The 26,523-nt window shown below is 42.7% G+C and overlaps 1 protein-coding gene across 21 annotated transcripts in view; it reads left to right on the forward strand.

Annotated features, from left to right (window-relative positions):
- MTSS1 (MTSS I-BAR domain containing 1) overlaps positions 1-26,523 on the forward strand; it is a 126,353-nt gene that overhangs the window by 72,667 nt on the left and 27,163 nt on the right. For 12 of the 21 annotated variants that reach the window (XM_064645345.1, XM_064645196.1, XM_064645336.1 and 9 more), the window contains exons 4-6: positions 18,798-18,882; positions 20,283-20,374; positions 22,099-22,173. In XM_064645345.1, coding sequence (XP_064501415.1) covers positions 18,798-18,882; positions 20,283-20,374; positions 22,099-22,173 — 252 coding nt within the window. Of the gene's footprint in view, positions 1-18,797; positions 18,883-20,282; positions 20,375-22,098; positions 22,189-26,523 lie in introns of all 21 variants that reach the window. The other 9 variants (XM_064645283.1, XM_064645206.1, XM_064645167.1 and 6 more) reach the window with 1 other exon arrangement.

The following is a 26,523-nucleotide window of genomic DNA, read 5'->3' on the forward strand; positions in this document are numbered from 1 at the left end:
TTACTGTGCAAACCAAAGTACAAGATTATAATGGCAGAAAAGCGTCTCAGTTCAAGGCCTTCTTAGAAAGAAATATGAGATCTTGGATTTAAGTGTAAGCCAAACAGATTGCATCTTTCTTGCTTTCTAGTCACGAGGTTGATAGATGACTTCACTCTTTACCTGCTTTTATTTTTTGCCAGCTTATCTTCTTGCTGTGTAAGATGAATTTCTTTTGTCTTGATTCACTTTCTATTACAGGGACACAGTTTTAGTTTTTTACCCCCGTAAAACTAAACACCTCCCGTTCGTACAGGTATACAGATGTCTCAGGCATAGATCTTCCTGCCATAGCTGGTTCTGGAGCCCTTTTGCAATAGTGTGTTGCAAAACTCTCATTAGGGCTTCCCTGTGTGACAGTAATATTAGGCCCATTAAGCAGTAACTCTGCTTTGACACCTCTGTGAATAACAGTGCAATGCCAAATGGAAATGCAGTTTTATTGAGATGAAAGTGTTTATGTTAATGAAGCTATGTGCATACATGCTGGAGCTTTAGGTACAGATATTTTCCTTGCAAACCCCTGAGTGATGTGTTGATAAGAGTCTTGGTGAGACTAATCCTAGATTAAAAAAACCCATATCATATTCAACGTGGCCTTATAAATACAACCAGGGTAAGTATGAGATAAAAATAACCCTTTCCATAATGCAGAACACTTGGTTTAGGAAGTGGAAGAATATTTAATAACAGACTTTGATCAAACTACGTGCTGTAGAACAAAAATGTTTCATTGCTCTCTTTGAAAGGTTGTAATTTGTCTTTTCTTAATTGTTACTATTGTACAACCCAGATAAACAGACCACAGCAGTGGAGTTTGAACCCAGGATCTCTGGATCAAAATCCATGAACAGATGTTTTGTGAGATTTAGTACTTATCTGTTAGCTTGAAGCCAGTAACAGATTCCTAAGCCTTATGAAATGGTCAGTAATGGGTGACCAAAGGTAATTTTTAAACTAAAAATTAGAAAAGTAAATTTTTAAACTTAACCTGTGTGCCCCATGATGCAGGCTTAGAACAGGACATACTGTGTGTGGTTCAGTTCCTGTAGTACATTTGACCATGGGTTGATGGAAGAAAGATTTACCCTTCCTGCTAATTTATATTTGTTTGGTAACCCTTTGGACTGTGAGCAGGAATCAAGGGCTGGTCCTGTGAGCATGAGTGCAACTGGAGTACACTGTGCCTATGCCTGGGCTTGGAGAACTCAAGTGCTGAGGGAAAGTGAAACAATTTTAGAGGTCCAGAGATCAGCAGGGTACGTGCATGCTTTGGGAATTTGCTGTTGTCATTGCTGACTCAGCTATGGGAGGAGGGAAGTATGTTTTTTCTTTTCAGAATTGCTTATCAAGCTGTTGGGGAAAAAGAAATTACTCTGGAGGAGCAGAAAAGGCCTTGGCTGTCAAGAAGGCAGTTTGAATTTGCAGACTGTTTACTGTATAACTTCTGAAATCCAGGTGTGGTTGAAAGACAGTGAAGATATGTGTTATATATGTCACAATAAACTTTTACTCAGCTGCTCCAGCAATTTCCTGATGCCATAACACCAGCTGAGGAATGGATCAGGCAGAAGGTAAAGGTGAGCAGGTGTTCACACACCACACACAACATTGAAGCCATTTCTGGAGATGTGAGAGAGCTCCTTAAGAGAATATTTGGAGCAGCTACAAGGGAAGATGAAGAATGGTGTGTCCAATGGATAGCAAGTGAAATACGTGCATCCTGAGATCAGTGAGTAGGAGAGGTCAAGGTCTCAGTTGTAGCTCACTGAAAGTTTGCAGCTCATATCCAGGCACAAGCTCCAGACTTTCTCCCAGAGCTCTTGTTCACAGAGCCTCCTCCAGAAACAGCCCCATTTCTTGGAGCAGCTGGGATTTTCTGTGAGACACCTCCTTCAAGCCAGCACTGACCTGGACTGACCCTGCTTAGCTTGCAAGGCGAAACAAAATTGTAGCTAGGGGACTATGTCTCTAGTAAGCAGATCCTGAACAAAACTGAAGGCTGTTAAAGTGTCTGATTGAGTTACTGCTCTACAGGAGTGTAGTGACTCATAGTGAAGCCAATCACCTGCTGCTTTATCTTGACTGCAAAGAATAGATTGCTAGTTAAACATTTAAAGGTCATAGTCATAGAAATTGTAATAGCGTTGCCTTCCCCCCCCATGCAACCCCCCTGTGCATTATATCTAAAGTTACTGGGAGAAATTGAGCAGGTACTCCTTGGAGATCTGTGTACTGAAGATGAGACTCAGCATGCTTATCTTTCAGGCTCACACTGCAGACCTCTCTGTGTTCATTGATGAGAGAGGCCATGCCGAAAAACATTACATCGGCTTCGCAGAAGTTTCCCCAAAACACCACCAGTATGGCATTGGTGTTCTGTGGAGAATCAAATTATCCTGAATTTTTAATCATAGGTATTTGGGGGGTTCATTCTTGTTCATCAAAGGGAATTCCAGGAGTAAAAGTGGAGCTCAGGTCCCTATTCCTACAGCCAGGCAGGTTTCGTGTTTTCTAACTAATAGTGCTTTATTGTTCACTGGACAAAGAGCATTTTATAGGAGGCAGAGTTTTCCTCATTCTGCCTAAGGAGGCTGTAGACCTTTCTAGTCTTACTGAATTGGTTGAGAAAGAACAGGCAGTTTCTTTCAGGAGTCAACCTGTCCATGTGGGTGAGCAAGGGAATTGTGTCAGTTGGACAGAACTACCATTGCTGTCCCTGCGGTTGTCCCTGCAGCAATAGTCAGGAAGGTTTTGTAGAGAGAGGACTTGGCTCTTTGCCTGGTGGATCTTCCCATACTCTCTGATGTAAAAGAGCCTTCCAGGTTGATGAAGATGATACACTTTTCTATCAAAATGCTGGACTAGCTCTTCTCGATGATTCACACTCCTTAGATTGCATCCAACTGACTGCTGTGAGTCACCAGGACAGGTGGTATCTGTCTTGGCGGCTCTCCTGAAGGAGCATTTGGATGGTGACTGAGGAAAACTTGCAGATAAAATAATAGAAAGCCATACTAAAGCATCTAAACTCTAGGCCACTTAAAAAGTCAGTGATGTACACTGAATATCAGCAGCCATATCAGCAGTGCGTTATCACTCCAATTTAAATATAGATTTTAAAGGAAGTTTGTAATACTTTCTGCATATGGATGTTTTATGCAGGAAGTGTATCCTGCTATAAATGAATTAGTCAGTTTGAGAGGTTGGGTTAAAGAGTGTGTGTGACTTTAGCCAGGAAGTTTTTCCTTTCGGAAGTGTTGTCTGTACTAAATTGATGGACCACTGGCACGTTTGGAGCTTGACCGTTTCCTTACTTTTGGAATGGGATGAGAGTATAGTGCCGGAACAACATGTTTCCTATTGGCTGCCAACTTCTTGAAGAGGGATGTAGACAGGCTGGATTGATGGACTGAGGCCAGTGGTGTGAGGTTCAACAAGGCCAAGAGCCGGGTTGTGCCTTTGGGTCACAACAACCCCATGCAATGCTACAGGCTGGGGGAACGGTGGCTGGAAAGTGGCCCAGTGGAAAAGGACCTGGGGGTGCTGGTCAATAACAAGTGAGCATGAGCCAGCCCATGTTCCCAGGTGGCCAAGAAGGCCAATGGCATCCTGGCTTGTATCAAAACTAGTGTGGCCTGTGGGAGCAGAGTAGTGATTGTCCCTCTGTACTTGGCACTGGTGAGGCTGCACTTCAAATCCTGTGTTCAGTTCACTACCAGAAGGACATTGAGGTGTTGGAGCAAGTCCAGAGAAGGGCAGTGGAGCTGGGGAAGGGTCTGGAGAGTAAGTCACATGAGGAGTGGCTGAGGGAGCGGAGAGTGTTTGGCCTGGAGAAAAGGAGGCTGAGGGGTGACCTTATCACCCTCTACAACCACATGAAAGGAGGTTGTAGCCAGGTGGGAATCAGTGTCTCCTCCTCTTCTCCCAGGCAACTAGACAGAACCAGAGGAAATGGCCTCAAGCTCCACCAGGGGAGGTTTAGGTTGGACATCAGAAAGAGTTTCTTCACGGAAAGGGTGGTTAAGCATCGGAACAGGCTGTCTAGGGAAGTTGTGGAGTCACCATTCCTGGAGATGTTCAAGAAATGATTGGACGTGGCACTTAGGGCTGTTGATCGTTTAGTTGACAGGATAGGTGATAGGTCAGAGGTTGGACTTGATGATCTTGGAGGTCTTCCAACCTAAGATTCTATGATTCTGTGACACCTTGGTGGCCAGCAACCATGTGAAGCAATCTTGTGAACTGAGAGAGGATGGACCCTGTTCTGACATCTGGTGAGGTCTTGGGAGATGCACCTGTGTTGTTTTCTCTCTGTATGCCCATCTTTCTGGTGGGTGTTGTCATCTCTAGTGGTTCTTATTTTTAGGAGGGATCCTTGATGCACCAGTGACCTTTTCCAGGGCTCCAGAACTGCTGTTGGGAGATATTGATGCTAGTCACATAGAAACAGAAGGGCCCAAAATTTCTAAAGGAGTAGGGTGGATAACAGCATCCTGCTGCAGATCCAAAGATCCACATTTGTTCCTGGGTTTTGCAGTGTGCCGAAGGCTGTCCCTGACAGCCTTGCTCTATGTGCACCACATCATTTTGGCCAGAGAACCAGAGGAAGCTGGGCTGAGATCCTGAGCCCATCAAACACTTGTGTGCTGCTGGCTGCAGAAGGAAGGATGCCTCACATGAGAGGGCTCATGGCTTGTGTAGATTTTGGATTGACGTTTGACCCTGCTAACAGATGGCAGAATAAATTGATGGGAGATATATTTTTAAATGAGCAAATTGTACTTCTGATCTCTGCCTGCTTGTCAGAACATTTTTCTCGACATGTGGCTTGGCAGAAGGTGGCTGAGGCAGGTGCTCATCCTGCCCCAGGCGTTTGAGGTACCCCTAGTTTGAATTCTCCATGTTAGAGATAGGTCAGTCTTTCTCACCGGCAAAGTCCCATTGAAAGTTGTTTGGAAATTGCAAACTGTTTTCTCACGGGCAAAATTGTTTGAAACGTGTCCAGTGCAACTCTGTTAACAGCACCTTAAAGCAAAAGTGCATTTTTAGTAGTCAGCAGGGTACTAACCAACAGGTACATTTGGGTGAGGAGCACCCTGTCCATGGTACTCCCTGGAGGTGACTCTGCACAGAGGTCAGGCTGAAGGAGGGTAGTACCCTGTTGGAAAAGAGCTTCTGCTAAAAAGTCTCTTCACCTTTTCTTGCAAGCTGATTTCTTTCGATGCCACTTTTTCTTCCTTTTGCAAAAGGCAGTCAAGCTTCAAAGGAAGCTGTATTGTATTATGTTCTGTATGCACTTTAGGTTAAACCTAAAGTGGAGTCTTCTCATGTTCGGTCACTGCTAGAAAAAATGTCTGTGGGGATACTCCCTCCTCCTTCCCATTGTGTCTGCTGACTTGACTTGCAAGAGTTGCCTCTAATAAGAGGAGCAATCATTGGATGGGTAATTGCTTATGCTGATTTATAGCTGTTTTCTTTTCAGTTACATTCTTAAGTGCTTTAAAATAGTGTTAGGTTTAATTTTGTTTTTATGGCAGATGATTTGTCATTTCTCTCTTTGGAGCTCAACACATTTTTTAGTTGTTTCAGGCCTACATCTACCCCTAGCTCACCTACAGTTTAGCAAACCTGATATAAAGCTTTGTTAGTAGATAAACCAGAGCTCCTTTGGTGGGATTCTGTTCTTGTTAATGTTTACAATTTCAGCAGTCTCCCACAGTGAGAGCTTCCCACCTCTGCTGCCATAGGTTTTTGCCACATCTTCTGTATGGTAAAATAATCCACATCCCACATGTATTGCTGGTTTATCCTGGGTTGCCAACTGAGGTACCTTTTTCTTGTTTTATTATATTCTGACCTGCAAGCTATACCTTTCACACCCTTTTGATCCTTTTGGGAATGGCAGATTAATGAGACTAACTACTTTCTTTGAACCGATTTTTTTTCTTAACCAGGAAAACACTGCTTACTTCAAGACCCAATTATACAGCCCTTACTCCCGTACCAAAAACCAGTTCTTTGGGGGCTGTCTTTTTAATTGAATCATTTGTTTTACCTACTTTAAACAAACTGTTACAAAAATCTAGGCTAGAGCCCGTCGCAGGCGGTTGTATCTGGAATGGATTGCAGCTGGACAGATTAAACCTGGCAATTATTTCTGTCGAAGGCGTGCCCTTGAGTTCTCTCAGGATGAGTGGCAGTGGAAGAGGAGTCCAGAGATGCTCATCGCCCGTGCGAGTGCTGCATTGCAGCTGCTGTCGGTGACGTCACGAGCAGATACTCCGGCAGCCGAAGGGCTCATCGGGAGCCTGAGGAGAGCGTGGCTTCAGTGCCGTGTAACAGCAGATGTCATGGGCTCTGTTTTCTGTGCTTCTTAGTGCATTTCTTGTGCTTCCCTTCTGCGCAGGGGAACCTCTATCAGCAGCTCTCTGTTCTCCTTAATGCAGTGTGAAAAGCTGCAAGTGCTGATCTGTTTTCAGGGTTTGGACTGGAGGGCTTTTTAGCCTTGTTTTTTTAATATATATTTAGAGACTTACACGTCATATTGCAATTACAGCTTTTACACCATTTGAACCTGTCTGTTTTAATTAGCAGTTGGCATTGCCCTATTTACAGAGAGATAGAAAAAGCACAAGTTAACCAGTTTGCAGTGCAGGGTGTATTTTCTTCTGTTGGCAAGTAGTTTGTATCCATTTTTCCTTAGCTAAACTGGCTTGGCAACCTGCAGATGTTGCAGGCATTGGGTACTGATGCTTGAAATAGAAATGGACTCTGAAGAGGATGTGGGATGGGGAGAAATAAATCAGAAACTGCTGTTGCACTGGAAGTCTATTAAGACTGATGATACGTCACGCTTACCAGAGCATAAATGCAGAAGTTGACCACATGAAAAATGAGCACATTAAAAATATATATACTTTAAATCTTGCTTGTGTCACATTATTAAGGTTCATTTTCACTTTGGTGTGTTGTGGTAACAAAACTAGTTACCAGTACAAGTGTTTGGCTGTTCAGTGTGGTTAAGTTGGTTGGTGGGTATTTGTACAAGCGGGAAAAATAGATTGCTTCTTTCTGGAACAAGTTGTGTCTAGTCTATAAACGATGTGAAAAGTGTGTGTGTTTTTCTTTTCAACTGCAACATAAAATTTGTAAAAGTTTTGGCCTGTGTTGACCCTGCAATGCCCAGGAGACTGTCAAGAAATGAGAACAACATTGTGTTATTAAACACCCACGTGTTAGCTGCTCCTCAAGGACTGTCTGCAGATGCATTTTACTCTGGGGAAAACAATTTGAGGCACCTTTGCCCTCTTTGAGAAGCTCTCCTTAAAATCATAAATTACTTCTCAGTGCAGATGTTAAACACAGGCACATCAGTGGTGTTGAGCAGCTCTTGCGGGGGTCCCTTGTTGCTGGGAACAGTGGGAAGGTGCTTTGCTCTATATAGCATTTGGTTGCATTTTGGCACAGTTGTGTTGCAGCCTGGGCTTTGCACTGCCTGTGGATTTATGGTAGGGTACACACCATTGTCACAAAAACCACAGTTCATGGATCAGTGCCTTAAAGCATTGCTACCCGTCGTGGGAAGGTGGGCAATTCAGTAACTCCCTTTGCTGCCCACCTTTTCAGAGCCAGCTGCATCCTTATTCTGCAGCCTGTATTTTTCACTGTCTTGCAAGAATTCAGCCTTTCAGTCTAGGACAGAGCTGACCATGCTGGTGAGCAGCAGGTGGATTTGAGTCAAACTTACACTTGGGGATCTAGAACTAGAGCCCAAGAATTAAAGCTTCCAAAGGTTCTCACTTCAGTTAGCAAAATAAAATCCTGTCATCTCTGTTGGCTTTTTCTGTTACAAACTTCATTTGAGACCACATGGCAAGAGTTGAGTGATCTAAGACTTTCTTCCTCAGCATGTCCAGCACAGAAATAGAAGTGTGGGTTTCCTCGGGCTCTTTGTGACTGTGTGCATGTGTGTGTTTAGGTTCTGAGCAACCTGTCCTCAAATTGACCGTCTCTGGGAGAAGAGCTGGTTGAATTGATTCTGCTTCACATGGCTGAGCAGGATGGAAGGAAGGGGAAACCTTTCATGTAACAATATCACTGTGAAGTGTTGGAATGTGGGTTACATGGTGCTAAATCAAGGTGGTCTCTGGGGGCGAGTAGATAATACAATTCTAAATAGAAGGTGACCCTTTCCAAGCACTTTCTGTAAACTTGTAATTTGTATGCTAGTCCTGTGCATTACAGTGGTTAAAGCCTAGGTCAGAAATCCTCATCCAACTTCGACACTTTCTTTTGTCTTTAATGGATAAATTAATAGCAATAGGTCACAACCAGCTGTGTATTGTAGGTGCAGGTTGATGAGGTCTGTTAGAAGAATAAGGGAGCATCGGAGCGTGTGAGGAGCTGTAAGGCTTAGATGGATTTCCTGCATTACCAGAGGTGTCAAATGACCAGATGAATGTTTCTTTGTTAAAATCAACTTAGCTGTAAAGTACTGTGAATTAATTTTTGAGAAACATGAAGAAATGCAGCAAGTTAGCGACTGGGGTGACTCCTTTTTGTAGGAGGTCCTTAATTGGTTTTTTGTAATTTTCACAATACCACAGACTTTCCCAGATTGGGTTGTGAAAATGCTGTTTTGTGTACCTATGGTGGATGTTTGAATTCCTTTGACATCAAAACTTTTACTTGCATAAAACAAATAAACACTTTCCACATATATTTACTGTGTTATGTTGACAAAGCAGTGTCAGAGGTGCTTGGAAAACAGTGGGTTTGAACTGTTGGGACAGTGGACTCTGGATTTTAGGTAAGGAAAACGATTTTATAGTGGCACTAAGCAGCAGCTTAGGAAGAGGAGCCCAGGAATCTCCACCCCTAGGGACACTCAAGGCTGGACTGGACAGACCCCCAGAAACCTCATCGAAGTTGGCCTCACTTTTACTGGGGAAGCAGACCACAAAGCCTCCCAAGGCCCCTTCCAGTCTTGTCTCCCTGGTTTTTGCTGAGTGAGATATTGAAAGGAAGAACTAATAACCAAATGTGTTACACCAGTATTTGGAGGGGAGCAGTCCATGTGCATTGACTTCCCCTACTGTGGAAGGAGGGGTATCCCCTAAGAAGGGTATTAACATAGGTTTTCATGGCACTGCTACAAAAGCCTTAGCAGTGCTCTGTATATGGCTTGCAGCCTTGTTTAAAGCTGCCCAGCCCCAGTTGGTTTGGTGATTCAGGACTGTAGATTCAGGTGATGAGCAGGACTTGGCTAGAACAGCGATAGTGCTCTGAAGGTTTATCCTGGGTGGAGTGTAAGGTGTGAATCCCTTCCTAGTCCTCTTCTGGGGGATGTTCAATGGGAGGAGGTACTAGAGGTGTTCTGTGCTGCCGTGAGAGAATGGCTAAAACAGTGAAGAAGGAGGATAGCTTCTTCTCCCCTTTCAGGGTTTAAATTTCAAGATTTGCAAAGTCTTGTTCTTAATTAATCTTTGTTTTCCTTCTGCCTTTTGAATTCTAATCTTTCTCATTGATTCAAATCCTGGTTTTCAGAAGCTTCTTGCAGTTCTTACTAAGGGTGATCAAGTGATATTTCAAAACTTGGCCTTCTTGCTCAGGTCTTACAACCCTGGTGTGCAATTACGTGTGTGCAGGTCACAACAGGCAAGTTCAACCGAACTGTGTGCATCTGCTGTTTCAGTGGTTGAGATGCATTTGCTACAGTTCAGCAGGGCTTGTTTGGAAGAAGAAATGCAGTTACTCTGTCCTGGCAGAAAGAGATAAGCACGTCCTTGGTGCTTGCATGCCAGTCAGCGCTGCCGAGTGGTGCTGTACGCCGTGCTTGTAATGCCGTACACCGAGGCAGCTTCGTTTGATCTTCTGTTCAAGATGGGCTTTTTTCTTTTTGTGAATAAAAGAATTGAAGCTTTTCTCCTGCTGTACACTTTGTGGTTTAAGCAGGCACACTTTAAATGCAGGCTGACAGCGTAGATTGTTCAGAAGGATTTATGGGATAAACAGGAGTTTGCCGATGGAACATGTGAATCTGTGCATTCAAGGCAGCCAAAGATCTGGTGAGCACAGCCCGGTGCTTGTAAGCTGTCTCACCTGATCTGCATGCAAGCCTTGTGTGAACTTCACTTGCTGCTTGAAAGTAAAGGAGAAAATGTCCGTACCTTTTCTAAATTCAGAAGTATGAACTCAGAGTTTGCTGTGTTTTTCAGAGCATGTGCTTATTGAGCTTGTGGCCAAAAGCACAAAGGTCTGTGGTTCCTCTGCTTGGAGATGAAACTGTCCTCATTTCACTTTCCGTAACAGGTGGAATATGTCTTTTGCCGAGTTCACTGTTGTATATCAAATTCCTTTGTACTGCAGGCTCAAGCAGCCAGCTGGTGTCAAACCCATGCAGCGACGTTCTCCTTTGCTTTTGTGAAAATTCGTTATATTTCTGCGAGGTTGAGGAAGCTGACATTGAAAATTAGTCTAGTGTGGCCAAAAAAACCCCCAAACCTATCACTGGGGTTAAAGCTGGTTAACTGTTTGAGAGCCGACCTGGTAAACAGCACAACTGTCTGTACATATAGCACCAGGCAATTTGAGCTTTGAGGCAATCCAAGTAACTGCAAACAGCAGTGCCATGGATTCATGCTACCCTCTCATTATCTGCCACTTGATTAAAGAGGTGCACAGGTTCTCCATGCGCTGACAAGTCTCCTGGGGTAGAGAGTAGAAATCTGCAAAGTCAGTGTGTTTTTAATCTCTTCTACCAAGAAGGCTTCTACCAAGCCATGTTGAAATGAGTTTGGTGTTGCACTGAATCAGTCAGTAGGGATGAAGTTAAGCCATGACTATTCCAATAAATATTTGAGACAGTTTTTAAATTTGGATCATACAGAGCAGCTGCATTGAGAAAGTACCTGAATGAAGATATATGTATTGCTTTTTGAAGCATCACCTCCAGTACACCCTCCCATATGTATGTGCCTGTTGTAGTTAGAGATCATTAACTCTGAGCAAAGGCACAGGTTTGCTTCAGTGAGAAGGAACCACATCCCTGAATACTTGGGGCAGGGGCAGAGCTTCCCCTTGTGCCCAGGGGTTGAGATGCTGCGCTCAGTTCTTATGTGTGCATTGAGACTTTTGATGGGTCAATGATAATGTGTCTCTGTATAACTAACTGAAAAACAACAGACTTTCTCTAAAATTTCTTGAACTGATAATTTCTTGTGGTAGTTTGAATGATATTTACCTCCCTTTGTCCCTCCATGATCTTTCCCTCCATTCACTAAAGGAAGCATGCTCTGGTGGAAGAAGTGACAGCATATAAAAATAGCGCTGCCTTGTTCTGCAAATCTGCTTGCTGTGGGGTTTCAGTTAGATCTGCTGACTTCGATTTAAAAATAAACTTTTCTTCTGCTTTTTGCACCTGCTTGTCCTGGTGGTGCTTGATTTTGCTTTGGAGGCAGCAGCCATTTCATAGTCGCTGGAATCCTTGTTGGATTGGGATCAGCAGCACAGGGGAGACCCGAGTTAAGGGGCTTTTGGCTTCTGGGGCTAGAGATGTTTAGAAGGCCAATACCTAAACACAGAGGAGAGAGAGCTTCTAGGCTTTTTACAGCCTCTGTGGAAGTTGTCAGTTCAAAATAAGCAGTGCATGTGCTGCCGAGTGTGCAGTGGAATTGCACTTGGCGTTCCAAGCCATTTGCTGTAAGTGTATTATCCCTTTCCCTCATTGAATACTGCTGGCCTCTAATCAGATTACATCACAGCTCATCGCTGGGCCCAGACGAAATAAAGACTGGTACTTCAGAAGAACATAAGTATCGTGAGTTATTGCCTTTTTCACATATTGGGCTGACATTAAACGTTCATTTAGAGCCAAATTCATGAAGGTATAGAGATCAATGAGTCTGGCTATCTAAATAGGCCTGAACCAGATCTCCATCTTTCCACCATCTGGAGCATGCAGTGCAGTGTGGTCCTCAGTGCAGTGAGTATCCCTGGCTGATGGAGCTGGCCCTTGGATACTCATTTGCTGGCAGCTCAGCTCTGGAATGCTGCATAGGTGAGGGATTACTCTGAGATAGTGCACAGGCTTGGCCTCACGTTCTTTAGCAGCCTCAGGAATTCCCTTTTCATCACAGAGTCCTTTTTATTAGTGTGCTCCTTTTTTTATTGGAGAGCGAGCTTGGGACTCATGTCACCTGCCTTCCTTGAGCCATTAGTGGGTGTAGCATTCGGAGCAATGCAGTGGGATCTGCTCACATTAAGACTGTTAGGTTTATGGAGCTGTTTATAGAATGATTCCGGAAATACATTTTTCTATAAATTTGAAAAGAAATGAGGAAAAGGTATGGACAGTGTTAGTGGGCACAGCTTCATTGTGAGTACAGGTGTTTAGCAGGCCCTGTACGTTTTCAGTACTGAAATTATTTGTATTCCAAAGAATAAAATATAAATAATGGCCCTTGGAAAACACAAGTGTGGCATTTGGTCTTCTAAGCAAATCTGTTTCTAATGATGTGTTGTTTTGTGGCGTTAAAACCTTGATGCAGAACTCTAGGCTCATAAAAATGAGCAACAAGCACCTGTGAGGAGGGATGCATATTAATTCTTGAAAGAAATCACCAGAAGAAAAATGCTGCTGTCTGTGCTGGCAGCACTGTTTGTGAAAGGGAGAGGAGGAGGGACCAATCCAGCTTGCACTCCTGGCACAAACACCTCAGACTTGAGGATTTTGTTACTGGCAAATATTTCTGCTTGGACTTTTACTGCTCCCTAACAGGATATCACAGTTCAGTGATGCATTTTGTGTCTCTTACAATTTCGTGAATCAATGACAGACTTCTTAGTTTCTCAAAAATTGAACCAATGTGTCCTATGATAACTTAAACTGTCCCAAAGTGTTTTTGGCCACCTGTGTGTGTGACATCTTCTTTCAAAGCAAAGGGCCACAGGAGAGCTTTTCATTCATGTGCCGAAGGCTGGCTAAACCTAAACTGTCCAGAGATCAGAGCAGAGTTGGTTCATGACTGTATTTATATGTTGGATAGACTGTGTAGTGATCTCTGTGTGCATGAGTGAAATTCTGACCCTGCTTCTTTATTGGCACTGCTCATGTTGACTCCTCTGGGGTGAGGATTTTGCCCAGTGCTCTGCTTGGAGAACAGCTAGTGTAAGCAAAAATGCTGCTTAGCAGAGGAATAAGCTAGATCAGAAGAAGTCACAAGAGCTTTCTGGCATGTTCTTTAGCAAAGAACATGGTCATAGTCTGTTTTAAGGACTTCCGAAAGCTGGCGGTTGCCAGGGCAGGCTGCAGGCTAGGGGTGGTTCAGGTTTCCTGTTCCTTTGGTTCTTTTGCTGCTTTAACTAACTGCCACTGCCAGTCTTCTCCTTAAATCCCCTTCCTTTAAGATCAGTGAAAGTGCAGTTTGAGAAAATGTTAGTCCCATCCATGAACAAATGCTAGTTTCTTCAGCAAACAAGAAAATAAACCCTGTAATGCGTTTTCCTCTCAATGGGACTGTGTGGGGCTCTGGCAAATGTGACAACTTCATAGCAGGCCTCTGTAAATATGTTTTCCGAATAATTTGCCCAAAAGGCACTTGACTGAACATTGCAAACAATCTGTTCCTTTGCAATGGCAACCACAGCAGTGTGGTATATGACAATGGCCTGCCAGAGTTTCTTTGTTAAATCTGGTTAGTTTAAAATTCATAGGTGAGCTTGACCTTGAATCTGCATTTGTTGATCCAGTCTCCTCTGAAGGATGTCTAAATTAAATTTAAAAAAAGTTCAGTAAATAGGGGTTTTTTTCTGCAGCAACTTTCAGAAACTTTAATATAAAGTGTTGCTCATAAAGGCTCATAGGAGCTGTAGGACTAAGGGTGTCCTGTTTTCTTTTTCTGACTGGCAGATGCGGAACAAGATCCTTTTATTTTCTGCAGTTCTTGATGTGTTTTTCCAACTTACAAGCCCTACCTGGGGGCCATTGACACCCTGAAACATAAAGTGCTCCCGTAGCTCCACTTCCAGGTTTCTGTCCCAGTAGTGATTGCTTACTTGTGTCTCAGTAGTGACTTGCCCCTGTGCTACTCACTTTTAGGCAAAAGCCCTCATTTTTCCCCTGTCTTCTGTAACACCCTGGAACTGATCCCATCATTCTTGAGTTTCATGGAGACATCCGCATAGAAAGTTTTGTAAGATCAAGGTCCATGTCACATGTAATTAGTGATGGAAACTGCTTGCTCTTCTACCAGCATGAATTTGGATAAGGGTTGAGTAATGGCCATTAACTTAAAATGTCCTACTGTTAGTCATCCTGTCATAGCCTCCGTGTTCAGAGTTGTATTTAATAATCCAGCCTCTGTTCCACTCCTGCTTTAATCTTTACTCAAAAATGGAAGCGTCTTCTGATAACTTTGAAATTACAAACGTATTACACCCATTTTTCATCATTCTCTCCCTTTTTGGAAAGAGGGAAGTAGCTGAAACATTTGGACTATGCCCTTGAAGACAAAGATGAACTCGTTAACAAGTTCGAGTCTTAAAGGCACTTCCTGAAAGGCAGCATCTTCTGAGCCTGCTGCAGTTGCTCAGCAGTGAAGGGAGAGGCGGAAGATAAGAGGTTGATTGTAGCGAGTTGTTATATAGAGGCCATGCAGTTGTACAGCTGCACATTTCATCAAATAATCATTTCCTTGATATATGATCATCATTAAACACAAACATAATGACTCCAATAAAACAATTGAGTCTCTTTCCTACAATCTGTCCCTGTTGTCTCTCTGCAGTGTTGAATGACAAACAAGCATCAAAAGAAAATCATTTATGCCTTTATAGTGGACTCATTGTAGTGTAGTGATCCACAGACTTTCATTTAATTATCTTACATGAAAAAAGTTTGTGATCTTTTACAGGCTTAGGCAGGAAAGGAAGAAGCAGGTGAGAGCAAAAGCACGTTTTGCCTTGCAGAGTCACCTTTTACTTATGAGGAATCAGGCTGATGTTATCACCCACTTTCTAATCAAATTTGACAGGAGCGTTTTGTTAAGCCACTTTCTCTGAGTGGGAATTCTGATGAATACAGCTCTCATCTCCGGTTTCGAAGTATTACTTTACACTGTTCCCAGGCATTGTTTGCCTTAATGGATGAATTATTACGGTATGTCAGAGAAGCAGATAATTCACAGCCTCATTTCATAAACTGAGAGTCCCAGGCACAGCAATTTGACTTGCATAGCTGCAGAAAGCAGTGAATGGAGCCCAGGTCACCCCTCCAACATACTCGTGGATTGATGAAAAGTTTACTAGTGTGGCCTCAGTATTTCTTTTTGGGAAGTTGGAGAATACCGGAGAATGCCATAACTTTCTTCCAGAGACCTGTTTGTAAGTGAAGTGGAGATGGGCAGTGCATTCAGCATAATCCTGATGGACTTCTCTGTCAGATGCTCTTTTTGCCACTGTGTCTGTGGGTTGATGGCACTGAAAAAGAAGTTATCTACACTGGTCTTCTGCCTGCCCAGGTCATGGCTCTGTCCTTGAGTCAGTACGCAATTGGTCGCTTTTGGAGCAGGTATTTGAAAATATAAACAATAAATTAAGTTGGAGGCTGAAGCAAGTTTTGTATGACCGTGGCATTGCCCAGTGCAATAAACTCCTTCCTAGATTTTGACTACTCGGGTGTGTAGCCAATACCAGGACTTGCACACACATTAATGCTGCTTGTGAGGTCCATCTCTGTGTGCAGAGTACACGCTTTGGCCACCTGCTGCTGCTGTGAGTAATTTATGTGAAGCATATGTTACTCTTGTTCATTGCAGCTGAGATTGGGTGAAAGAAACAAATCCAAGCTACCATCCCTTGTTATGTTTGGATATTTTCAAACCACTGCAGTGGTACAGATTCCCTCCTGCCAGTTTGTGTAGCCAGCTGATCCCAGATTTGGAAACAGGAACATCAGTGCAGTTCTGCTCGTGGGAACTAGCCTTTGCTGAAATCTCCTTCTGAAAGTTGAGATAAATCCTTTGCACTGCAGGTGTTCCTGGAGGAACAGCTGACTACATCGGTGATGGCCACAGTGCTCCAGCTCAGTAAATCAAAGGATGTTGAGAGGCCTGTATTTAACTTTTTCTTGCTTTCTCAGGAAGCATTTGTATTCTTGACAGTTAATATAGTTGGTATCAGGAAGGTAAAGCTCTGTTTAACTCCAATGCTGTTGGAGTACTTAATACATTTAGGAGAAACAGCAGGATTCAGCTGTGGGACAAGATGGGCCTGTACTGCCCTTCCTTTAGTCCGGTGACCTTTGCCAGCCCTGACCCACTCCCCACAGCCCTCCCTGAGTCCATGATGACCAAGCTGAGGTGCTGGCTTAGCCCTCCCAAACTTTCCAGCAGCACCCCTCATTCTCTTTCCTGAGCAGAATCCTAAACCCATCTTCTGGAACACCCTGTTTCCAGAATTGACATTAAAAATTTCTCCAAACCATTTTTTCTCCTTTACTTTCACTTTGTTAGAATAATTTTTATCCACAGAATTAAATTAACACCTCATCTTTCCATGTTTATGTAAACACTTCATGGTTAACAGGAAGTTTTAAAAGGTGGGAAGAACCAGTAGCCCCCTCATTCCCAACAAGTTTAGTTTGTTTTTTTTCTGTGTAATAACCTTTTTATTCCAGGCTTTATTTATTTTTGTTGTGGGTTGGGTTTTTTTGTTTGGTTTGGGTTTTTTGGGGTTTTTTTTGTTATTTTTGAGGGGTTTTTTTGTTTGTTTTTGTTTGGTTTGTTTTGGATTTTTTGTTTTAGTTTGGTTTTTCTTTGTTTTTTAAACCAGCTCAACTACCAGTGTATAGGCCAAACTTTGTATTGCTGTTTGGCTGACCTTGCCTGCCCATCTGTACTGTATATTGAGGGGATATATGTATACTTTGGTTGTTGCTGTTTCAGGTAAAATTCTGTTATCTTGCAATTTAATATTAACAGTAACTGGCCCTCATTTCCTAGTCTCCAAAACACATGGTGCCTTATTTCCTTATCATTGTTCTGATATGACCCTTCCTTCTTCATATAACAGACTTAGGAAAGCAGTGTCACTTAACCATTGACAGTATTTAATATTCCAGTATGTCAGTGAGTTTTCAACCTGAAAAACCTACCTTCTGCTTAAACTCGATTCAGAATTACTCTGCTGATGGCCATGGAAGTTTTTGCTTCATTTCTTCTTCTCTGTCATTGGAGTTGTGCCATATTGAGCTCTGAAATAAAATTACTTTTATTTGCCACTGGCTCCAGAGAAAAATACCCATGTTTTGGGATAAAGATGTTTTGTTGTGGATGTTGTCCTCTTTCTCCAGTTGTTTTCTCTCTGTTATGCCTCTCCCCATCTTCTGTACTGCTTTTCAAGTTACCAGAGTCTGTCACAGCGTGTGCAAGTGCAGCATCACCGGAAGAGATGGGTTTCGATCCATCTCTTCCACAGGCTGGAGTCCATATGCTGTTCCCAACCACTTGTATGCAGAGAGGCTACAGCTCTTCAGTGTTACTAAATAATATTATTTCAATAGCTCCTTATAAAAACATGAGTAATTGGGCAAGTCACAAAGGACTTTCTGTTTATCTTTTTGAACAATGGAAAATACCAAATAGCCGCAGTTTGTTCCAGTTATTTAGTGTCTTTGTTCCACAGCCATTTTGTGGGCGCAGGATTTAATTTCACAAGAATGCAGGAAGATGGTGACTTTTTTTTCATGTTTAAAAAACTCAAATGATCAAAAATTTTCAAGTTTCTTGGGAAGATTTTTTTTTTTTTTTTACTTGGGCAATGCCATTTTTAAAGGCTAAGGAAGATTTTAGTTTGTGATACAAGTCCAAAGTTATTCTAATAATCAAATAGGTCTTTTAAATAGTTGCTGATATATTCAGTGTTGCAGAGAGCACTGCAGTTTGGAAACATTTTGTACGAAGGTTGATGTTTGTTACCCCGAAAATAGTAGATTTGACTTGCAAATGGGAACCAAGCAATTACCAAACCTAGCAACTAACCAAAACAAAGTTATATCGAAATTTGATGGGCTGGTCAGAGTTGGTAATGCTGATTGAAGTGGGGAATGAAGGAATGTGTGTTTTCGGAAGGCACAACTTGGGAGGAAGAGGAGGAGGAGGAGGAACACTTGGAAAACCGCTGGTTGTCCCACCTGTGGGATGCGCGAGGGGCTGCAGTGAACGGCGCCACCTCCTGGCAATGCTGGGACCTGCGGCGTGTGGGATCGGGCACATATCCCAGAGGAGCAGAATCCCTTTGAGGCACTGGATCTAAAGAATCCAGAGATGGGAAAACTGAATTGAATCCCTTAGGTTTATTTCCAAAATGTGTAAATAAACTCTCTATAGATGCCCAGCTCTCTATAGATCCCCTTGTGCCAGCTTTGCTTCTTGGCTCTTGGCATCTTCAGGCACTTTTAACTCTTCTGCCATGGAGTTGGACCTCATGGCACAGAAAAGTGCTGGGAAGAACTGCGTTTTATTAATGTTTAATTGTTCAGTTCTGGTCTCTTGGTAAACAGGAATTAATCTCTTCCCGAGGTGGCAGATACCCCCGAGGTCTGCCCTGTTAATAGCCTGGTTGGTTCTACAGTTACTAGTAATTTGTTTTACAGTTGCTCTGGAAGGCTTGGCATCTGCCTCCTGGTTCTTATGCCTCTACACCACAGGTGGGAATCTCATTGGGGTCTCACCTGCCTTTTGTTTTTTGTTTTTCAGGTGGTACCAGAGAGATTGGGTCTGCTCTCACCAGGATGTGTATGAGGCACAGAAGTATAGAGTCGAAACTCCGGCAGTTCTCAAGGTGAGTGGCTCCCTACCTGGCCTGGCACTGGAGGTTCATCTTTCTGATGCTAAAGCTGTCCACCAGCATTGGCTTCTCAGCTGATCTCTGCCCATGTCACTGAGAACAGCAATTTTTCTCTGCCCCACAGCACATTAGGTGCTGTGAACATGCAGGATTTCACTGCATATTCTGGGGGCTGGGCTAGTCGCCTCAAATCACCTCTATATGCTGCAAATTCCCACTATCAGTTCCTGATACTCAGTGCTGAGCAGGCGGCTGCTGATGTGACCAACTGACCTGTCTTTGTTTCAGGACTTCAGGCTTTATTACTAAGTTTTAAACCAGCAGCAGCATGTTGTGCTGCTTCCTCAGCTTACTGGAGAGCCCAAACAGCTTGTGGCCAAGAAAAAAACTTTCAGCAAATGAGTGTGGAAAAGGCAAATTCTCTCATTCCCTTTTTGCTGTTGAAGTTAGACTGTAGAGGTAATGAGAGAGGATTAGCTCATATGTAAGCTGGGCTGTACAAAAACAATTTGTACAAGTTGTAGTTTGCATGTGTGCTTTTTAACCAGACTTGCAAGTTATACTTGACCTGAGGTGAAAAAAAATGATGCTTCACCATTTGCTGGTGACCTGGTTTGTTTTTTCCCTTTTTCCACCATCTTTGGAAGTATTCAAGGCCAGGTTGGATGGGGCCCTGAGCAACCTGGTCTAGTGGAAGGTGTCCTTGCCCATGGCAGGGGAATTGGAACTAGATGACCTTTAAGGTCCCTTCAAACCCAAACCATTCTATGATTTTTCTGATTATTTTAAAATAAAGATTTTTAAGAAATTGGCTGTGAAGAGACAACTTTAGTCTCCAGTTACCCGAGAGTTAGCTATTTAAATGATTTGATCCCAGTCTCATTAATTAGTGCAGGATTGCTGGTGCTGTATCATGGGCTCCACTGGTGCGAGGTGAGGCCCATCATTGGCCAGGATGTTGTTCTGTTGTACAACTGCTCTGTCTTCTTGTGTATATAAATGTGTTATTTAAGTTTATAATCTTCATGGCTTCGTGAACCTTTCTGGTCTCCAGAGTATCCATTTAAACTGTGTGACAGCTGAGTAGGATCTAACTGTTTACATTGACCTGTTTTGGGTCACTCCTCTGCTTTATTCTCTGTTCCTCACTGTCCTGAACTTTTGCGCAGTAATTCTGGTTATCTTGTGATGTGGATTTTTACTTTTTTTTTGATCCAGTTCTTTCTTCTGCTTTCTCCAGTGTAAACATTTTTATGTTCTGATATTTACATTGTGACACTGGTAGCTGTCACAGCAAAAAGTAAAAATACTCCAATATTGACCTTGGATCTCTCTGTAAGAATAGGGGCATCTGCAGGATTTGATTGCTCTTTGTGTTTTTCCAACAAAATTAGTGCTTTAATTGACTGTCTGATAAACCCACTTCAAGAACAGATGGAAGAGTGGAAGAAAGTGGCCAATCAGCTGGATAAAGACCATGCAAAAGGTAGTTACAGAGGAAGAATTCTTTAATAGGAGTAAGATTGTAATATCAGTTTTTCTTCCTCTTTTCATGTTTGTACTGGGGAACTGAATGATGTGCTTAAATATGTATAGCAACTTCTCGCTTCTAAAACACTCCTCTTCTAAAGTGCCTAACAAAATTTTAACCCTTGCTATGCATTTGGAAGGTTTAGTTTGCAGGACCCCAAGGGGTAGATTGTTTCCTTGACTGATAAGCCGTGACTAGTCTGTTAGTCTGCTCTCACTGTGTGTTCTGCGATAGTGCTGAGGACTGGAGATGCCACATCTATCCTGTCAAAGCCCTGGGGTATTGTTAAAAGCAAATTGTAAGATCATGTTATGCCTCAGATGCAGCGTTCTCCAGAGATTGCACAGCCCTGTAAAACACTGAGCATCGTTATTTTATACCTGATGCCACACAGAAATGTGCACCTGGGGAGCAGGAGATCTGTGTCGTGGACATGGAATGCCCAGAGCTGCAGTGCTGATGATGGCTCCAGAGGCTTTCCTGGGGGAATGAACAGGAGGCAGCAGTCTTGCAAAGCAAGTGCATAGGTAGATGTCTTTGGCTTTGCAAAACTTAATTGGGGATGGTGGCCCTCTAGCACAGGTGCTGAAAGCAGGTTCCAGTTCACCACTTGAAAATTGAAGACTTTTGCTATGTCTGAAAGAAGCAAGAGCACCGTAACTTATTTTGTAGAGGGTGAGAACTGATGGGAAGGAGTGGGCTTGGCCTCCAAAAGAGGATTTGCTTCTTGCTCCACTGTTACTGTGATCACATAGAAGCAGTTGAATCAGCAGCCCTTGATAAAATCTCTGCCTTGTGCTGCAGAGAGTGTTAAGCAAAGTAGGGAGGAATCACCTGGGGTCCTGCAGGTAGGGGTGACCCTGGCCAAAGTGGCAGTGAGATTTAGGGTTTAGTGGGCAGACTTGGGTGTTGGGGGTGCAGTTGGCCTTGGTACAGTTCTTGTGCCTGCCACCAGCCTGCTTCTGTTTTTCCATCTATTAGAAGAGTAGTAACATTGACTCCTTTGTTAAAGTGTATGTGTATATGTATATACATGCATACATGCCTTCATTTTTTTTTTATTTTTTTTTTAAATATCAGCTTTCATATCTGGTACCTTTAGTGTCCCTGCACTAGAGGTTGAATATTTTGTTCTGGGATTTTAATTCTCCCAGGATTTGCAGCTCATCTAAAAATGAGGACAACTGCAGTGTGTTCCACTTCATCAGAAAGAGCTAGCAATGTGACCCTTCCTTGGGCAAAGTTTTAGCACTCTCTCCCTCTGCCTGACTCTCATGCTGGAGAGGGATCACAGGATATTCTCTGCCTTGCCATTTCTGGATGCTTGTTTTTGAACACAGATGTTTCGAGAAACCTGTCATCTCTGTTTTCCATTCCTGAGAGTGGATGAGTCTGAAGTGAAAAGCACTCTAATTTTGTACTGTGTTCTCAGTTGTTATTTCTGTAAAGGCTTTGTTTATTTGGAAAAGATTTTGGTATGTGAATGTGCTCACACCCTAAAATGTTATATTAAGCCAAATGTATAGGCACTACAAAATGTGAGTTCTAAGCTGCTTTGATTAATAGTAGCTGTCCTCTAAAAGTTGGTAGTCTAATGTCTTCAAGCATAGCCTTTTCTGTGAAAAACATTCATTTTGACACTGAGTATGTTGATAACAGAGACTGTGTGTGTTTTTTAGAATACAAAAAAGCCCGCCAAGAGATAAAAAAGAAATCATCTGACACACTGAAGCTACAGAAGAAAGCAAAGAAAGGTAACTTGCTCCATACTATACTGTTAAAAAAACTTCTGGGCTGTGCTCATTGACAAAGACTAAACAGCAGTAGGACTTTCTGTTATAATAATTCGGTCCCCTCTAGTGTATTCCTGATATGTACTTGAACACCAGGATAGAATTACTATGTGTCATTTAAATCATACTCTGAAGCTGCCATCTAATGTTCTTATGCAAAAGCCTTGAAACTGTTTGTACAAAGTCAATTGTGTTTTAAAATAGAACCCTTACTGCTAACTTATTCTTCTTAGGAACATTGACACTCTAACATGACTTGTACAGATACCTGTAAAATTTTCTAGAATCTTTTGGAATAATATAAAAAAAGCCATTATGTAAATGTTCTCTAACTATTAACATTTCTCAGTGTTCTCCCTTTCTACCACCTTTCTTCTTTTTTCTTTTTATTTTGACAGTCTGTGGTGTCCTAAACCTTATGTTATTCCTCAAAATGTGAGAAGGTGGCACGGGTTGTTATCAAGGGGAGGGCACTTGGCAGCCATAGAAAACTAAACATGAGTGAGAAAAGAAAGGGAGTTCTCCCCAAAGGCAGTATGTCTTTTTTAGTACCTGAATCTTGTGCTCCTGTTGCTCTCCCACCTCCATCTTGTCCCAGGAGTTTCATCGTCACTTTAATGGAAACAAGCATCACTGGTAGCTACAGCACTGCCATCACTAAGGCTTCTACTTGGCCAAGTGCAAACCCCACCAGGCTTTGGAGCAATGATAGGGAGCTTGTACAGAAGCAGACTTCCTGGTTCCCTTTTCCACAGTGGGTCTGAAGCAGCAGGGTTGGAAGTGTGCTTTGAGCAGCTCTCAGCCTGCAGGTTGCAACTTGTCCTTCCCATCCTGCCTAAAATCAGTGAACCCACGGATGAGCAAAATAAATACTAGGGTGGGGAGTTTCTTGAAATTTTGAAATTGTATAAGTGTTACCCAGAACAGATGAGCTGTCTCTGACTGTCCTTCCTAATAGGTGAGTCAGTTAATTACAGTGGTAGAAAGCCACATGACTAGAAAACTGCTCTTGAATTTTAGCTGATGTTAGATGAGAGATGAGGAAAGGAGAGGTGGAAGCCAGCAAGAGGGAGCTTAGCTCATTAGGCTTTGTGTGTCTGTCTGTCAGAAGTTTAGTGTTTAAAATCAGAATGGTGATCATTAGAGGAACATGACTTTTTGAGATAAGATTTTGATTTTGGATGATGTGTAAACATGTTTCTCATTTTCTGTGATGAATTGTCGGACTTCAGACCAACGTCTGTAGAGAGTGTGTAATATTTCCTCAGTTTTTCTTCCTGTCTCCCCCTCCTTTTCTAGTCTCTTATCTTCTTGTCCATGTGTGTTACAAACAACCCGTCAATGCATGGTAGGTGAGCACTGAGAAAAATACTGAAGCATAGAATGGTTTGGGTGGTTGTCTGGGATCTGTGAAGAAGGAGCCATTTTTTTAACCCTGTTTCTATGGAATGACAGCTGTCTGGCTCCAGCTCCCCTTTATCCTGCTTCTGGGTATTGAATAAATCCATCTGCAATATTGAAGAAGGAGACATAATTTTCTGTAAAGTGTGAAGCAGAGAGAGAAGAACTTAAAAGCTGCTGGAAAAAAAACCCAACCCACTGTTCTTATACTGCAGATGCCACCTGCATCTGTCAGCGGTGGTTAAAGCAAACAGACATAGTCCTTGGATTTCTGGGTTCATTTCTTCCTCCCCAAATGTGAGCCAAGTCTTGTGACGAGGGTTAGCAAACTGGTATCTTGTCCTCCTTCAGGATTAAGCATCTTTGAGTGGGGAGTGGAACAGGCCTTGTTTTGCCATCATTATTGCAGCAGCCATGGTGTGATTGAAGTTTTCTTTGTTTCTTTCATAGTTTTTTTTAAATGTCATTCCCTTGCTTAATTTTGCTATTTTGACATACTTTTGGAGCTGTACTGAAGGTGCTGTATTTCTGTGCTGTCCCCCATGGAATTGCTCTCCCACACCTGGTGTTTAGGTCCAGACCACAAACCCAGTAGGAGTCAGGTGGGATTAAAGCTGGTCACAGAGGGACGTGTATGGGGAAGGTGAAGAGCTGAAGACTCACAGGTAGCCAGTACAGGGAAAAGTAGGAGCTGCAATATTTTTGAGGAGCTGAGCGTTGTTCTCATGGCCCCTGAGTAGGAGAGATGCAGGGAGGCCTTGAGGCTCGTATGGATGAGAGTATGAATGCCCAAAGCTGTTGGCCCTGTGGGTTCCCAGCACAAGTGGGCGGGAGGTTCAAGGAAGTTCTCCCTGCCTTCTTACAAGTTATCTACAGCGCTTAAATACAGAAGAAAAAAAAAACTTAGCAGATTTTTTCCCCCTCTTTGTTGTTTTGATCCCTACCTTGAGGAAATAAAGTGTTGGTCTGAATGTGTCAGATGTCGTCATGAAAATGTTTTTTGTATGTATCCATCTTGACAGATCTGTTCAATGTCCTATGTGATGAAGTATGTTGCTTTTGCTATTATTGAGGGATAAAAATAATCAAGAAGGGGTTTATTTATTCATGACACGAGTGCAGAAGTGATTCTGCTTTAGGTCATAAATGAGGTTTGAAATGTGGACAGGGAACTATGGGTGAAACTCTCCTGACAGGCATGTGGCTGAGTGCATGAATGTCTTATTGTGTCTTCAACTCTCATTTCCCTGTTGCTCGGATTTACTTCTTTTGTTCTGTTCTTCCTCAAGCAGGACCTGTCCCTTTGATTTTTCTGTAAAATTACTGACTCACCTATGGGAACTCTAAAACAACCAATTCCTTCCCTTCCTAGCACTTGTAAGAATATCTTTGAATTAACCTTACGATCATCTGTGGGCAAGTGAGATGTTTGCTGAATTCGGGATTTGCTTCAATACTGTGCATGCTACTAAAAATGGTCCTTCAAGCTTATTCTGCTGTGACTGGATGAGAAAGTGGTTTTCTTTTGCTTTGGGCAGCTTCAGATGTAGGAACTCAAATATAACCCTCTACTTTCCTCATTCGCATCACGGCAGGGGTGTTCTCTCACCCTTCCGCATTGAGCTGCGGAGGCTCTCTCTTGTAGGTGATGGCTGCAGCATGCACAGCAGCTCCTTGTCTGCATCCCAAGGACATTTAGGAGAGAGAGCCCTGGGCTGTGTGGCTTGTCGTGGCAGGAGCACTGCAGGTTGGACACCCCACCGAGGGGCCAAATACATGGGGGGTCTGCCTGTGCCCTGGCTTGCGCATGGTCTGGTTCCATGCGGCCAAGTTGAAAGTTCAGGCTGGGCACTTAAGATCATTTATTAGACATTATGTTTTCTGAGTAAGCGTGTTAATTGCAGTAAAGGTGTTTCCAAAGCTTGAAGCGATGGAGAAAACACCAAGCTTTCCAAACAAAACAAAAGGATGTTCGGGGTCCTTTTGAGGAGTTTGCTAGAGTATATCTAGTAAAGCAACATGTCTGTGTGTAAATTAAGGTCTTGCATTTCAAAAGACCTCATAGAGATAATTTACATTCTGTTTGTTGTCTTTGACTATTAAAAAAAAAAGGTCCATATGAAGCTAAATCTGTATAGTCTAAATAGGATTCTGGTGTTCCAGCCAGATCCATGCAGTCCCTGAGGATGTCATGGTGATCTTCAAGGTACCTCCTTTTCCTTAGGGCCTTTGTTCCCACGGGGAACAGGCCTGTAGGGCTTCTTGCCTCAACATCTCAGTGTTGAAACTTAGCTCTTGTCTGAACAGATAAAACTGTGTAGTGCATGGAACTGCATACATCTTCTAAATTGCTCTTTGTTTTCAGACAAACATTGGCCATCAGAAGTCAGCCCAGCTAACCTGAGTCAGCAGAATAATTATGCACACATTTAAAATAAATTCCATGTTTAGGTTTCTGCTGAGTCAGGGCCTCATAAGTGGATCCATAGCTACTAGAAGCTGTTGATGCTATATTGAATTCAGAAGAGAGATAGCAGCTGTGGCTCTGCATGTAACCATTTGGGAAGGTTAACAAAATGCATGATTCTTAGTTTAACTAAAAAAGGATCAAGTGACTAAATTAAAATATATCTGAATGTATATGTAAAATCTGGAGTGCATGTTGGCTTTATCTTCTGTATTTCAGCTTGGCTATTAATGATTAACTGGACAGGTTTCCCTTCTGCATATAACATGACTGGTAGGTTTCATTTTCAGGTTCTTCATGTGACACTGTGTGTGAGCTTTGAGGAAAATGTTTCAATCCAAGCGGATACGAGAGGAGTTATATGTAACACTCGCAATAATATAACACATGTTAATATATAAACTGAGTTTTATCTCTATGCCATTTGTAGAAGTTTCTGCAGA

Source organism: Pseudopipra pipra, chromosome 1 (genome assembly GCF_036250125.1).
Source record: "Pseudopipra pipra isolate bDixPip1 chromosome 1, bDixPip1.hap1, whole genome shotgun sequence".
NCBI classification, from domain to species: Eukaryota; Metazoa; Chordata; class Aves; order Passeriformes; family Pipridae; genus Pseudopipra; species Pseudopipra pipra.